This window comes from Hypanus sabinus, chromosome 2 (genome assembly GCF_030144855.1).
Source record: "Hypanus sabinus isolate sHypSab1 chromosome 2, sHypSab1.hap1, whole genome shotgun sequence".
Taxonomy (NCBI): domain Eukaryota; kingdom Metazoa; phylum Chordata; class Chondrichthyes; order Myliobatiformes; family Dasyatidae; genus Hypanus; species Hypanus sabinus.
This window is the reverse complement of record NC_082707.1, coordinates 179,273,607-179,289,595: the sequence shown is the minus strand read 5'-3', so window position 1 is coordinate 179,289,595 and position 15,989 is coordinate 179,273,607. Positions and strand designations below refer to the sequence as shown.

Genomic DNA, 15,989 nt, shown 5'->3' with positions numbered 1-15,989 from the left:
TACCGCAACCTGGGCGTCATCCTCAAATTTGCTGATCCAGTTAACCACATTAACATCCAAATTGTTGATGTACATTGTAAGCAGATCCAACACCCATCCCTGCGGCACATCATGAGTCACCGGCCTCCAGCCAGAGAGGCAACCACCTACTACCACTCTCAGGCTTCTCCCACAAAGCCAATATCCAATCCAATTTATCTCATCTTGAAAGCCAAGTGACTGAACCTTCTTGACCAACCTCCCATGTAGGACCTTGTCAAATGTCTTGGAAGTCCATGTAGACAACATCCATAGCTTTGCCTTCATCAACTTTCCCGGTAACTCACTCGAAAAACTGTTTAGACACAATCTAACATGCACAAAGCCATGTTGACTATACCAAATCAGTCCCTGTCTACCCAAATATACATATCTGGTCCCTTAGAATATCTTCCAATGACTCTCCTAATCCACATGTCAGGCTCACCAGCCTAGAATTTCCTGGTTTATTTTTAAAAGCCTTTCTTATACAGAGCATTAGCTATCCTCCAATCCTCTGGCATCTCACCTTATTGTCATTAAGGATGATTTCAATATCTCTGCTCGGGCCCCTGCAATTTCTGCACTTGCTTCCTACAAGGAATAAAGGCCTGGCCTGGCCAACCTCTTCATGAAACTCAGACCCTCTATTCCTGGCAGCATCCTGAAATGTTTTCTGCACGTTTCCAGTTTAACATCTTTTCTGTAACAGGGTGACCAGAACTGTACACTACCTCAATGACTTGTACAACTGCAACAAAATATCCCAATTCTGTAAGGTGGACTGTTGAGTTCAAACACATTCTGCCTTTGACACTACAGTAGGAATAATGTCATAGTTTTAGTTCCCAAACCAGAGGCTCTGAGATGCTCTTCCTATACCCTTTCACTTTACTCAAACACTTTCAGAGCAACTGCCTGTGATGAATCTTTTGGACTTCAGTATCCCTAGCAACATAAAGGCATCTAAATTTCTGTGGCAGTCATCTATGGTAGAAATGAATTCTCACTCGGCAGTAATGTGATGCTTCTGTCACAAGTTTCACTAGCTTGGGACGCGAGATTATGTCATCGGCTCACAGTTACGTCAACACAAGACAGGACATCAGTTCTGAAATCAGTTTTTGCCCCCTTTGTGTTAAGCAGAATAAAAGGCAACGATTACCCAAATCTTGAATATTTATGCAGTACACCAGTCACCCTAATTGTGATTCTTCTGTGAGTTTATATTATTGTCTATTTAACAGCAGGTTTATTTTAATTGAGGTGTGTCTTTTCTTGTGCAATGTTTGGAAGACCCAAACGTGGCTGGAAAAAATAGCTGCAGCTGAAGATTTTGAGCTTGAGATGCAGTGACACAGAATATAAAATAGTATACTTATACTAGCTTTATAGTTCTCCATTCAGAACAAACAGAACATTACAGCACAGCACATACCATTGAGGGAAATGCTTGCCACATGAAGGAGGCCAAACTGAGCATGGCACAGGAGAAGGACCATATGACTGGCTTGCATGGGTTAATAACAAAAGTGGCATAAACTGGTTCTTTGAATCAACACAATATTGCCCAAGTGGGTGTGTATTGATGAACATGAACAGATCAGTGCTACTTACCCAGTTAGAGGTCGATTCTTCTTAATCTCAAAGAACTGGGTCCCAGTGTGATTGTACCTGGATTGCACAGTTAAGCAATGTACTTCAACATGTCTGAGGCAAAAATCGCTCTAGTGATGATACACTGTAGCGTACTGGGCCCAACTACTCCCAACGTTGGGAAAGGTGTGCATGTGAATATTCTTCAATAACTCAACAGTACTGGATGTACAGACTCGGGACCTGAAAGCTCATTTAACCCCATGACACCCGTCCCAATCCAATCCATGAAGTATACACTGAGCCCTGACATGAGGTAGCTGTTTGCAAAGAGGCTGGTGTAATCCACACATAAACCTTGCTTTAACTGTAGTTGCACTTAGGTAATACAAGGGGGCATAACTTTAAGGTGATTGCAGGGAAGTATGGGGGTATGTCAGTCAGCTGTATATTCCCCCCCCCCCACCCCCAAGAATGGTGGGTGTGTGGAACACACTACGGGGTGGTGGTAGAGACAGATACATTGAGGGCATTTGAGAGACTCTTGGTTAGCACATGGATAAAAGAGAAAATATTGGACTTTGTTGAGGGAAGGATTAGATTAATCTTAGATGAAATGAAGAAGCCCTTAACTCCGAGTGGAGTCATCGGGACGCCGTCATGATGGCATTTTTTAGCCGGCTTTCTTTACTTTTACGAGGCCGAGTTGCTAGCTCGACGCTTCACCCAGCACGGATGGAAAGCGTGCAAAGAAGCCGGCTGGATTCAAACTTGGGAGCCTTTGCTCCAAAGTCTGGCGCTGATACCACAACACCACCAGCCAGCAAGATTGATCTTAACAGTAGGTTTAATGGTCAGCAAAACATAATGGTCGAAGCGCCTGTGCTGTATTGCTCCATATTCGATGCATCTTCTGTCGAGTAAGATGCTGAGGTGTTCTCACCACTCAACAGGCAGCTTTTGGTGAAGTTGAAGCCTGCAGGTGAATGGCCTTTCAACCAACTACAAAGGGAAACCGCACGTCCTTCTTTATATTCCATTAGGGTGTTCACGGAACTGAGAGTGCCCGTGACTACAGGTAGTATGAAGGATATCTGCATTCCCTCGTCCATCAGGAAGGACTGAACTGCACCCTGGTAACATCACGTCACGGACAACGTCCGGGAGCAGAGCAGGGTGAGGGGGAAAGAGATGGAGATGCCTTCATTTCCCCTCTGTTTGCCCTTCAATTTAAAAAACTCTTCATCTCTGGGAATCAGGAAGGAGGAAGACTTACGCAAGTCAAGGTACACTGATTTCCAGCTTTGCATATGAACAGAACTAACACTGACTGTGCTCGCTCAGGAGTTTAGTGCATTTTGCCAAATGCAGAAAAAGCAGCTGACAAACCGAGAAAAGCAATGCAATCCCCAAAGCTTTACCTCAAAATTAATGGAGGTTTAAGAATCAGTTAGTTTTCTCTATTAATAGGAGAGTTAACAGAACATTATTGCTGCTTGATGCCATGTTCCTCCAACACTCGATGTCAATCATCTGCACAATCTCTTGTGTTTAGAACATTATTGTACAATGCTCGGGGAATTGATTACAAAAGCAGAGAGGTTATATTTGTTATTCAGGCATTGCATTTAGTAAATCAAATAAGAGAAAAAATGTATGCAGTAAATGGTGGGGCCTCAAGGAGTGTTAATGAGCAGGAAGTATACCAAATCATTCGGAATATAGACAATATGAATGGTAACTGTTTTCCCCAATGTAGCAGAAGATAAAGCTAGGGCAGATTCTGATTTATTTATCATATGTACATACATCAAAACATCTCAGGTTGAGAGGGGAAAGTTTTAAAGGAAACTTTAGGAGTGTTTCCATCCCCTCCCCACATGGAGGGTGCTGGATATGTGGAATAAGCTGCTGGAGGAAGATGCAGAGGTAGGTACAATTGCAATGGTGCAAGGACTCATGATGGTAAAGTGCAGAGGGAGCTTCCTGCATTGGAAGAATAGAGGACCAAGGTCACTGTCTGAAAATGGTCACTTGTGGGATGATTGTTTTTCTGCAAGGGTGGCGAGTCTTTGCAAGGAGACAAGACACAGGATTAGGATGAGAGGGGAGAGGTTCAATAGGAACCTAAGGGGCAAGCTTTTCACCAGGGTGTGGTCAGTATGTGGAATGAGCTGCCAGAGAAGTGATTGAGGCTGATAACGTTAAAGACTTTTAAAAGACACTTGGACAGGATAGTTTTAGATAGATGTGGGCCAGATGCATGCAGACAGACAGGCTCAGATGGATATTTTAGCCAGCATGGACAAAATAGGGTGAAGGGCCCTTTTTCCCATGCTGTGCAAATAACCCAGTGCAGCAAGGTAGCGCAGCAGATAGCGTAACGTTTACAGCACCAGCAATATGGGGTTCAATTCCAGCCACTGTCTGCAAGTAGTTTGTACATTCTCCCTGTGACCACGTGGATTTCTTCCTGGTGCTCTGGTATCCTCCCACTTTACAAAGGCAGGTGCATTAGGGTCAGTAAGCTGTGGGCATGCTACACTGGCGCCAGAAGTGAGACTTACGGGCTGATCCCAGCACATCCTCGGACTGTGTTGGCCTTTGATACAAATTTTCACTGTACGTTTCAATGAGCGTGTGACAAGTAAAGCTAATCTTTACACAAATTTGCTTCTCAGCGCAGAGAGGGAGGGTCTGAATTTGTTTTAAAGCTGGAGGGATTGTTGAGAAGCAAGAAAATACAAGATTTCCATTGGTGGATGGGAGCGGTGAGTCGAGGTTACTCTAATATCAGCCACGATGGTTTGGACATGCCTCACAGTGGCTCAAACACGGAAGTAGTCTGCAGAGGCTACAAATCCAAGTAACCCACACTCAATGCTGGTGGAACTTAGGTCAGGCAGCATCTATCGAAAAGAGTAAACAGTCAATGTTTTGGGCTGAGACTCTTCATCAGAACTGGGAAAAAAATGTGAGAATTGGAGTAAGAAGGTACGGGGAAGATGTGGTACAAGTTGGTAGCTGATAGGAGAAAACAAGAGAGGGGGAGTAAAGAACTGGGAACTAAATGGTGAAAGAGATAAAGGGCTGGAGAAGAGGAAATTTGAGAGGGTAGAACATCATGGAAAGAAGGGAAGGGGGAGGCAATGGGTAGGTAAGGAGATAAAGTGAGAGGGAGAAATAGGAATGGGGAATGGTGAAGGGGGCAATTACTGGAAGTTCAAAAAGTCAATGTTCATGCCATCACATTGGAGGCTACCCAGATGGAATACAAGGTGTTGCTTCTCCAACCCGAGTGTGGGCCCATCGCAGCAGCAGGTGGGCTTGGACTGACATGTCGGAATGTGAATGGGAAGTAGGAATGAAATGAGTGGCCTCCAGGAGATCCCTTTTGTCCCCCCGGTGGATGGAGTGTAGGTGTTTGGCGAAGCAATCGCCCAGTCTCCGCCGGGTCTCATTGATATACAAGAGGCCACATCCGGAGCACTGCTTACAGTGGATGACCCCAAACTCACAGGTGAAGAGTTGCCTCTGAGGCCCTGAGTGGTAGTGAGGGAGGTGGTGTAGGGGCAGGTGTGGCACTTGGTCTGCTTGCAAGAAGTACCCAGAGGGCTTTCAGGAGCCCCTCTGTGGCTTCTCTTTGGTACATTCGTGTGACCTGGTCTGGGTCACATTATGAAGACATGAGAGTCAACCCTAATAAAATTAGACCACTCAGGTTAGGCGCCAACTCCTCAGTGTTAGGAGGCTGGTGGTGGTGTTGTTATCGTAGATTACAACAGGACATTGATAGGATGCGCATTTGGGCTGAGAAGTGGCAGATGGAGCTAAACCTGGAAAAATGTGAAGTGTTTCACTTTGGAAGGTAGAATACAGGGTTAATGGCAGGATTCCTAGCAGTGTTGAAGAACAGAGATCTTAAGAGTCTATATTTATAGATCCCTCAAAGTTTAGTTATTTAGAGATACAGAGTGGACACAAGCCCTTTCAGCCCAACAACCCACCCATTTAACCCTAGAATTTACAATGACCAATTATCCTACTAAACAGTATGTCTGAAGGAAACCATCTTATAAGGTTGTAAGAAGGTGTTGAGTGTGGTGGCCTGTATTAGTCAAGGGATTGAGCTCTAGGGCAGCAATGTTGTATCATGGCTTTATAAAACCCTTGCTTAGCCACTCTTAAAATACTGTGCTTAAATTTGCTCGTCTCATTATAGGAAAGAAGCTTTATAAGGGGTGCAGAGGAGATTTACCAGGCCGCTGCCTCAATTAGAGAGCATGTCTTATGAGGAATGGTTGAGTGAGCTAGGGTTTTTCTCTTTGGAGCAAAGGACAATGAGAGATGACTTGATAGACATTCAAAATGAGGCAGCATAGATCAAGTGGATAGCCAGAGTCTTTCTCCCCAGGGTGGAAATGCGGAATACGAGAGAGCATACCTTTAAGATGTTTGGGGGATAAGTACAAGGAATTAGTTTTAAAAAAACAGAGTGGTGGGTGCATGGAATGTGCTGCCAGGGCTTGGGGTGGAGGCACACACATTAGTGACATTTAAGAGCCTGAGGTAGGCATATGGAAAGAAAAATGGAGGGTTATATGGGAGGGAGGAGTCAGTTTGAGTCAGCACAACATTGTGGGCTGAAGGGTCTATACTGTGCTGTAGTGTTTTATGTTCTACATGGCTCAACACAGATCTGCAACAGGGCTGAATTTATACTTCATGATTTTGATGAGAAACATTAAGACCTGCATTCCCAGAAGGTAATTCTGATTTCTAGCATCCGTGGTGCTCTGCTGTATTACTCTGTGCTTCTGCATCACCCCCATCCCTGGGGCTGAAAGGATACTGCAACTCCCTGGTGTATCTCTGTATGGCTTCCAGGCGGTCAGGAACAAGCGTGGACAGCTGAAATGTAGGCACACATGGTATCGGAATCTGAAAGCACAGGAAACGTGCAGAATTAAGTTCAGTTACACACAACCAACCAAAGAGTCTGCAGTGGGGAAGTGGGTGAGCTGGCACACTCATTAAATGGGGCTGTTTAGCCCTGGGGGCAAAAATAAAATGATATAAAGACAGAAACAATGAGCTTAATGCTGTGAATGGATCACAGGCTACAGGATCACAGGCTACAGAACCACAATTGCTTTAATAACCTCACCAACGCAACTTTCATCGTCACTGCAACTACTAGATTGTCTCCTGCATGGTAAGCTGAGAAGCACCCCTTTGTTTATAAACTGGAACAGCAGAAATCGCCACTGTGATCCTGTCCCTCTCAGCCTTCTTGCAGATGTTCCACTTGCTGTTGTCAGAGTTGTACAGCACAGGAACAGGCCAGTCAATCCACCATGCCTTTGCTTATGTTACTGCCCATCAACACCAATCCCATTTGAGCACATTAGCTCCTTATCCTTTTGTGACTTGACTAATTACCTGACTAAATGTCTCCCAAGCATAGTGGCCAAGGGGTTTTATCCTGACTAAAGGTCTTGGGAACACTTGTGTATGAATTGCAAAAGGTTGGCTTGCAGATGCAACTGGTTATCAAGGCAAATGGAACAACGACCTTCATTGCTAGAGGGATTAAACTGAAGTACAGGGATATAATGCTTCATCTGTACAGGGTACGGTTGAGGTTGGATCTCCCGTATTGTATGCAGGTCTGGTCCCCTTCCTTCATGAAAGATATAACCACTTTGGAGGCTGCACAGAGGAGATTCACCAGGTTGATTCTGGAGATGAATGGCTAGCCAATGAGGAGAGATTGAATCACCAGGGAGACTACAGTCAATGGAATTCAGAATGAGAAGATTTTATGGAAACAAAATTATGAAAGGAATAGGCAAAAAAGTTGTTTCTACTGATAGTGAGACTAGAATTAGGGGACATAACCTCAAGACTCAAGGGAAAAAATTGAGGACGGAGATGAGGAGAAATTGCTTTTCCCAGAGAGTGGTAAATCTGTGGAATTCTCTGCCCAGGGAAGCAGTACAGGCTACTTCATTAAATATATTTATGACATGGTTACAGTGATTTTTGCACCACAGGGGAATTAAGGGTAATGGGGAAAAGGCAGGTGGGTGGAGTTGAGTCCATAGCCAGACCAGCCACGATCTTATTCAACGGCAGTCTGGACGAGCCGAACGAAAGACTCCTGCTCCTAGTTCTTGTGTTCTTTGCATCAGGCAAATGGTTATACTGACGACCCAGTCTTTCACAAATGTTAATCTTATCAGATCCCTCCAACCTCCTGCCAGGAACTTGAAACCTATGCCCCCAGCCTATAGGGAATGGTCCCCATGACTTATTCCTTCTGTGCCCCTCTACTACGACCCCCTCAGCCTTCTCTGCTCCATGGAAAACAAACCCAACCTCTGCAACCCCTTTTAACTGAAAAGCCTCAGAACCCTCTCCAGTTCGAACATGTCCCTTCAATTCTGTAGTGACCAGAACTGTACCCAGCACTCTGGCTGTGGTCGCAGCAAAGTTGTATCATAATTTCTGTGCTCTTATATACACACCTGGGTAAATGAAGTATATGGCACGCCTTCTTAAATACCTGACCTTCCTGTGTTTTCACCTTCAGATCTTTGCACGTGCCCACTGAGGTCCCGCTGGTCCTCAGCGCTCCCTGGGCTCCACGGCTCATTGTGCATGTCACATCCCTGCTCATCCTCCTTACATCTTATAGTCAAACCCTGCAACCTGACCTGATGCATCCTGATGCCAAGACCACACGACCTGTGACCCCCGCCATCCCAGGAGGACCGTTATCCTTGCGTGGTTCTACGCACTCCCTAGTTCTCTTCCTGATCCATGTCTGGAATGCTTTGGAGCACGGCAGCATAGCAGTTAGCCTAATGCTACCATAGTACCAGTGACCTGTGTTCCGTGCCCAGCGCCATCTCTAAGGGGTTAGTACATTTTCCCCATAATAAAGGGGGATTTGTGGGTGCTCTGGCTCCCTCCCACAGTCCAAAAGTGCATTGGTTACGAGGTTAATAGGTCCCGAGTGCATTGAGACACAGTGGGCTTGTTGGGCGAATGAGCCTGTTACAATGCTGCAACTCTAAATAAAAAATAAATTCCATCTCCCCTTGTCTTCCAAGTGATCGGTATCATTCTCCAACTCAGACGACCTTTAATAAGGCTTGTGACACCTGCGAACATACTGACACTCCCTATGTTCGTATCCTGTCAAGGTGAATAGCAAACAGCAGGGGATCCAGCACCAATCCCTGCACAATACCTCTGGTCGCAAGCTTCCCTGCACAAATACAACACTCCAGCACCTTGCTCTGCCTGCATCAAGCTGATTGTGGATTCGTCTGAACCAGTTTCAATCTGGGATCTTACTGAAGTCCATATGGACTATGTCAATGAAGCATTGCTCACTTCTTCATCTCCTTAAAGAGTTAATCTAATTGAACAGAACTGACTTCCCCTAAACAATGCCATGCCAGTTACTAATGATTAAATCCTGCCATCAGGAGTGCAAATTTATTTTTCTTTTCTTGTCATCTGTGGCCATAGAGGATTTTTAAATTTTCCCAGCAATCTTCTCCCTCGTCTCCCACGGCAGTCAAGTTTCATAGAGCGTTATAGCACAGTACAAGCCCTTCAGCCCAAAATGATGTGCCAATCTTTTAACTTGCTCGAAGATCACTTCCCTCCTAATAGGTAAATGGATGACAGAAAAATATACAGAAGGCTACTCAAGAGTTTCTTAAATATCCCTAATGTACTTGCCTCTACCATCATCCACATACCTGTGAAAAAAAACTGTCACATTCCCCCCCCCCCCCCCCGCCTTCCTCCGATGACATTAAAATGATACCCCGGTATAAGCTATTTCCACCCTGGGAAAAAGAACACTGGCCATCCACTCAATCTATGCCTCTACCAAGTCACCGCTCACCCTCCTTCACTCCAGTTCATGTAATCTTTCCTCATAAGAAATTCTCTCTAATCCAGGCAGCACCCTGGTAAATTCTGGGGTTTTTCTGCTTGGCTGCTGGTGACTACTGGTGTTCCACAGGGGTCTGTGTTGGGACTGCGTCTTTTCACATTATCGAACATGTTGATGATTTGGATGAGAAAATTGATGGCTTTGTGGCCAGGTTTGCGGACAATACAAAGATAGGTGAAGGGCAGGTAGTGTTGAAGAAGCAGGGAGTCTGCAGAAGGACTTAAACAGATTAGGAGAATGGGCAAAGAAGTGGCTGATGGAATGCAATATAGGGAGGTGCATGCTCATGCAATTTGGTAGAAATGATAAAAGTGTAAATGCGTAGACTTTTCTAAACGGGGAGAAAACATCAGAAATCAGAGGTGAAAAACAACTTGGGCAGGATTGCCTAAAGATTAACTTGCAGGTTGAGTCAGTGGTAAGGCAGGCAAATGCAATGTAAGCACTCATTTTGAGAGGACTAGGATATAAAAAGATGTAATGCTGAGGCTTTATAAAGCATTGGTCAGACTGCTCTTGGAGTATTGTGACCAGCTTTGGGCCTCTTGTCTGAGAAAAGACATGCTGACTTTGGAGAGGGTCCAGAGAAGGTTCACAAGAATGACTCCAGGAATGAAAGGGTTAACATATGAGGAACATTTGATGGCTCTGGGCCTACTCTCATTGGAGTTTAGAAGAATTTGGAGGGTGGGGGGGGGGGGGAAGAAGAAAATTTCACTGAAACCTATCCAATATTGAAATACCTCGATAGATTGGATGTGGAGGGGATGCTTACAAAAGTGAGGGAGTCCAGGACCAGAAGGCATAGCCTCAGAATCAGGGATGTCCCATTAGAACAGAGGCAAGGAGGAATTTCTTTAGCCAAAGGGTGGTGAATATGTAGAATTCATTGCCATAGATAGCTGTGGAGGCTAAGTCATTGGGTGTATTTAAAGCAAAGATTGATAGGTTCTTGATTAGTAGAGGTATCAAAGGTTACAGGGAGAAAGCAGGAGAATGGGTTTGAAGTGGATAATAAATCTGCACTGATAGAATAGCAGAGAAAAACCAATGGGCCGAATGGCCCAATTATATTCTTATGTCTTATAGTCGCTCTTCTGGTGTAATTAGAATTCCATATCCTGGCAACTGTTCAGAGGCCTACACAAAACTCCCATTAGGGTCTTTGTAGTCTTGCAGTTTCTTAACTTCACACACAAGGATTCTACATCTTTCGATCCTACATCGCCTCTAAGGATTTGATTTTTTAAAAATAAAAACAACAGTCACTCATCCTCTCTGCCTACCTGCCTTTCGATACAACATGAATCCTTGGATGTTAAGCTCCCAGCTTTGATCTTCTTTCAGCTATGACTCAGCGATTTTCACAATGTCATACCTAGCAATCTCTAACTGCACTACAAGATCATCTACTTTATTCTGTATACTGTGTACATTCAAAGATAACACCTTCAGACCTGTATTCACTACACTTCTTGATGTCGGCCCGTGTTTGTTACACTTTAACTCATCTTATTGACTACAATTTTGTCCTATCATCTGCCTGTTCTTCCTCAGTCTAACTACACACTGCATCTAGTTGTATATCAGCTGCCCCATCCTCAGCCCTATCACTTAGCTTCCATCCTCCCTGCCAAATCACTTTAAACTTTCCCCAACAACTCTAGGAAACCTGCCTGCAAAGATATTGGTCCCCGAGTTCATATGTAACCAGTCCTTTTTGTACAGGTCAAACCCTCTCCACCTCTAAGAGGACCACAACCTTGTTGTGGTTGGGAGGCTTGTGTGCCTCAATGACCTGGTGAGCTATGTTGGCTGGCGTCAGGGCCTTTTGCTTTGGCTCCTGGTAGAGTCACCCACACCAAACAGCAGAGGCCAGACCAAGAGTGGTCCATGGATCCTCCAGGTCTGGGGGATCAGCTCAGGAATAACAACCGACTGGTAAAACAAAATTGTTACAGAAACAGCGATGAAGAATCCTTCTACATCTGATTGCGACGCTATTCCTGAGCCCCTCATCCATGACTTGCATAACTGACAGCAGTGAAAGCAGAGAGGCAAGCCCACTTCAGATCTAATATCTCCTGTTTAATTTGTTGCTCCCAGCAATTTTCTACTTGCACCACCTTACTGACTGGTTTCTATCCCATGGCCTTTATTCACCTTCCTCATTCATCCCTCTCCCTTGGCACCTTGGCTTGTCAATTATGGGATGTGAATGCCAGCATTTACTGCCCAGATCAGAAAAGGACAGCACACTTTGCACTCTGATGGACGCCAGCAAATCAGATGGGTGCTCTCGATAATCTGTTCATTTTACATTTACCACTACTCAGATTTGATCGAGTTGAATTTATGTTTCCCAGCAGCTGTGGCGGCATTAGAACTCATTTCTGGATCAATGTTCTGGAAACCCTAGCTGCTCATACAACAAGTACCAATCCTCACCCACATCCTTTCTTACTACGATACAAATCCTTCATTCTGCCTGTGCCATGTAGCAACAAACAAATCCCCTTGCCAGGTTAATGCTCACCTTCCTTTGCACAGTGACATTACACCCAAACAGATAACCCTCCCTCTTTTAATCCCATCACAACTTACCTTTCTAAAACTCCTTGGAGGCACTAAACCTCCTACTTTGCTCAACTCACAGTTACACCTGCTGCTCAGTAGTTGCTATGCTGGACCATGCCATAAATTTCCATGACCTCTCCCACATCTCTGTTCCGGTATCAGAATCATATTTATCACTGATGTATGCTGTCAAATGCATCTTTTTGTAGTATAGTGCAAGACAAAAACAAGCTACACAATAAACGAACCATGCAAAAATGGAATAATAAGGTAGTGCTCACGGGCCATTCAGAAATGTGATAGTGGAGGTGGAGAAACAGTTCCAGAATGATTGAGTGTGGGTCTTCAGGACTCCTGTACCTGTTCCCCAATGGACGTAACGGGAAGAGGAAATGCCCAAATAGCCAGACCGTCTTGTTTGTGCCTTCTTGAGGCACTACCTCTTGAATGGTGGGGAGGATTGTGCACATAGCTGATGCACAACACTCTGCAGTGTCTTGTGATCCCCTGCATTGGAACCTCCATACCAAACTGTGATGCACCAGTCAGAATGCTCTCCATGCTACATTTGAAGAAACATTCAAGAATCTTTGGTGACATCTCCTCAAACTCCTAATGAAGCATAGTCACTGGCGAGCTTTCTTCATGATTGTATCAATGTGCTGAGCCCGGCATAGGTCCTAGCAGATGCTGATTCCCAGGAACCTGAAGCTGCTCACCCTTTCCACCACTGACCCCTCAATGAGGACCGGTGTGTGTAACCTTCCTGAAGGCCACAATCTGCTCCCTCCGGATCCACATCCCTTTGTGTGGATCCAGTCATCCCTCTCCGGAGATAGCACTGCAACACCTTCTTGCTCTTATACTGGAACCACCTGCCCATTACACCCTCAGCACAATATACAAGTTCCGAGTCACTTTCGACACATTTACCAGTGACATTCAGCTCACCAGGTAAATCTCAGAGTGGCTAAGATAGGAGAGCTATTTGACCCATCGAGTCTGCTTCTCCATTCCATTATGGCTGAATTATTTTCCCTCTCAACACCATTCTCCTTCCTTCTCCCTGTAACCTTTGACACCCTTACAAATCAAGAGCATATCAACTTATAAACTAGAGAACATCTGCAGATGCTGGAAATCCAAGCGACACACAAAATGCTGGAGGAACTCATCAGGCCAGGCAGCACGTAAGGAGAAGAGTGCAGTCGATGTTTCGGGCCTAGACCCTTCAGGAGGACTGGAGGAAAAAAAAGATGAGTAGATTTCACTGTCGCAGTGGAGGAGCCATGGACTGACATATTGGAATGGGAATGATCTCATTGCAACTTCTGGTAATAGCCTTCCCCTTCTCCCCTCACCATTACCTTTTCCCTCTTTCACCTTACCCCCTTGCCTGCCCATCACCTCCCCCTTTCTTTCTTCCATGGCCTTCTGTTCTCTATCAGACTTCACCTTCGCCAGCTCTTCTTAGCAATCAACTTCCCAGCTCTTTACTTCATCCCTCCCCCTCCTGGTTTCACCCATCACTGTGTGTTTCACTCTCCCTCCCCCAACTTTTATATCTACTCATCTTTTTTTCTCCAATCTTACCAAAGGATCTCAGCCTGAACGTCGAATGTACTCCCCCCGCCCCCATAGATGCTACCTGGCCCGAGTTCAGCTTATCAACTTATGCTTTTGTTACGTATCTCACTTCCTGGGTCTGAGACCCGAATTAATAGCGATCTTGTGATTCTCCGGAAGGAGGGGGCTGCTCCTGCCCCTTCGGCCCCTCAGAGCTGTGGTACATTCATAACACTTTAAATATACCCAATGACTTGGCCTCCACAGCCGTCAGTAGCAAAGGATTCCACATTCACCATGCTCTGGCTGAAGAAACTCCTCTTCTGTTTTAAAAGGACGCTATTCTATTCTGGGCCTAGATTCTCCCACTATGGGAACCATCCTCCCCATCTTTCAATATCCAATAGATTTCAGTGAAGATTCCCCCCTCATTCTTCTCAACTCCATCGTATAGGGCCAGAACCATCAAATGCCCTTCCTACGTTAACCCTTTCATTACAGAGTTGATTCTCACGACCTTCCTTTCATTCCTGTCCAATGTCAGTATATTCTTTCATGCATAAGGGTGCCTAAACTGGTCACAATATTCTAAGTGTGGTCTGACCAATGTTTTATAAAGACTCAGTATTACATCCTTGCTTTCATATTCAAGTTCTCTTGAAATTAAGTGCCTACATTTCCTTTTACTTCCTCTCCACTGACTCAACCCGCAGGTTAACCTTTAAGGAATCCTACTCAAGGACTCCCAAGTCCCTTTGGCTCCCCATTTAGAAAATAGTCGACTATTTTATTTCTTCTACCAAAGTGTGGTCCACACAGTGCAGTCCAAGTCAGCACTCAACATCAACAACCCATTGCTTGATTCTCTCAAATGATATGAATCTCACTTTTTTCTGCCGTTGCAAGGAAAGAGTTAAAAATCGATTCTTCCTTGGTATATGCTAAAGCATGTAACACAAAATGTACTTTTGTAGAACAAAATGGTGTCAGCTTGGAATGTGGCAATGGCCTACAGCTGTGCGTGGACACAGCCCGTAGATTAAATACTGGTGAAGGATGATTTCTTCATTACAGATATGAGATCTTGGTTTCTAATTTGTGTGGAGACTGGAAGTCGCAAGAGATAGAGGCTGGCATAACTAGGGGATGGAAAATTACTGAGGTAAAAGTTGTTAAGATTCTCGAAGGGTATAAGGAGCAATTTCTTTGTGCAAGGGGAGGACTCTTAGGCTGGATTACAACTCGTGCTAAAAGCTGGCGATAGAGACAAAAATACTTAGGGAGAGAGATACTGACTCTAACAGCCATCAGGTACCTGCAGTTCGTGCGGCATGGCTTAGTGGTTGGCTTATAAGTATTATTTTGTCTTCTACTTTATTTACCATTTTTCTTTCATTCTGTATTATTTAAATAATAAAGTAATTTCTTATAACTTTTAACACATGTAGTGGTGTCACCTTAGTTTGCTGATACCCTTAATGATTCAGAAAAGAACAAGGAATTAATGTAGAAATATTTTCATTGTAGCCTGATGTCACATTGAAAAAGAGATCAGCAGCAAAACTTTATTTTTGCACCTCCTTGCTCAAGCTGAAGCTAGCCCCCTTTGATAGCTGGGGCTTAACCGTACAGCTGACATTGGCTTACAAGTCCCAGTTTATTTTAGTTGGTGCACCACTGCTCATGTTCTGCCCTATCCTTATTGCAGAGTCATACAACGAGCAACAAGCCCTTTATTCCTACCAAAGCGCATGACATACACTTCCCGAACACTATATTCTGCCACTTCTTTGCTCATTATCTTAATCTATCTGAATTCTGCTGCAGTCTCCCCCTGCTCTTCCACCTAAACCTGGTCACAAAGCCATCAATTCCATCATCCAGATTATTGACATACAGCTTGGAAAGTAGCAGTCCCAACATCAGCCCCTGCAGAACACCATTAGTCAGCCAGCAGCCATCCTCAAAAGGCCCTCTTTACTCTAACTTTTTGCCTCCTGCCAGTCAGCCAATCACTTAATGCTACACACACACACAAAATGCTGGAGGAACTCAGCAGGTCAGGTAGCATCCTTAGAAAAGTGTAAACAGTCGACATTTTGTGCCTAGACTCTTCCCACTGCGACATGTCAGTACATGGCCTCCTCTACTGCCTCGATGAGGCCACACTCAGATTGGAGGAGTAAAACCTTATATTCCAAAAGGGTAGCCTCCAACCTGATGGCATAAGTCGATTTCTCGAGCTTCCCGTAAT

General features: G+C 44.7%; 1 protein-coding gene across 1 annotated transcript in view; it reads right to left on the bottom strand.

Annotated features, from left to right (window-relative positions):
• Positions 1 to 15,989, bottom strand: part of vash1 (vasohibin 1) — a 37,440-nt gene that overhangs the window by 13,052 nt on the left and 8,399 nt on the right. Inside the window, exons 2-3 of the mRNA XM_059960403.1 lie at positions 6,467 to 6,555; positions 1,636 to 1,692 (exon numbers count right to left, since the gene is read on the bottom strand). Of these exons, the coding sequence (XP_059816386.1) occupies positions 1,636 to 1,692; positions 6,467 to 6,555 (146 nt within the window). The remainder of the gene's footprint in view (positions 1 to 1,635; positions 1,693 to 6,466; positions 6,556 to 15,989) is intronic.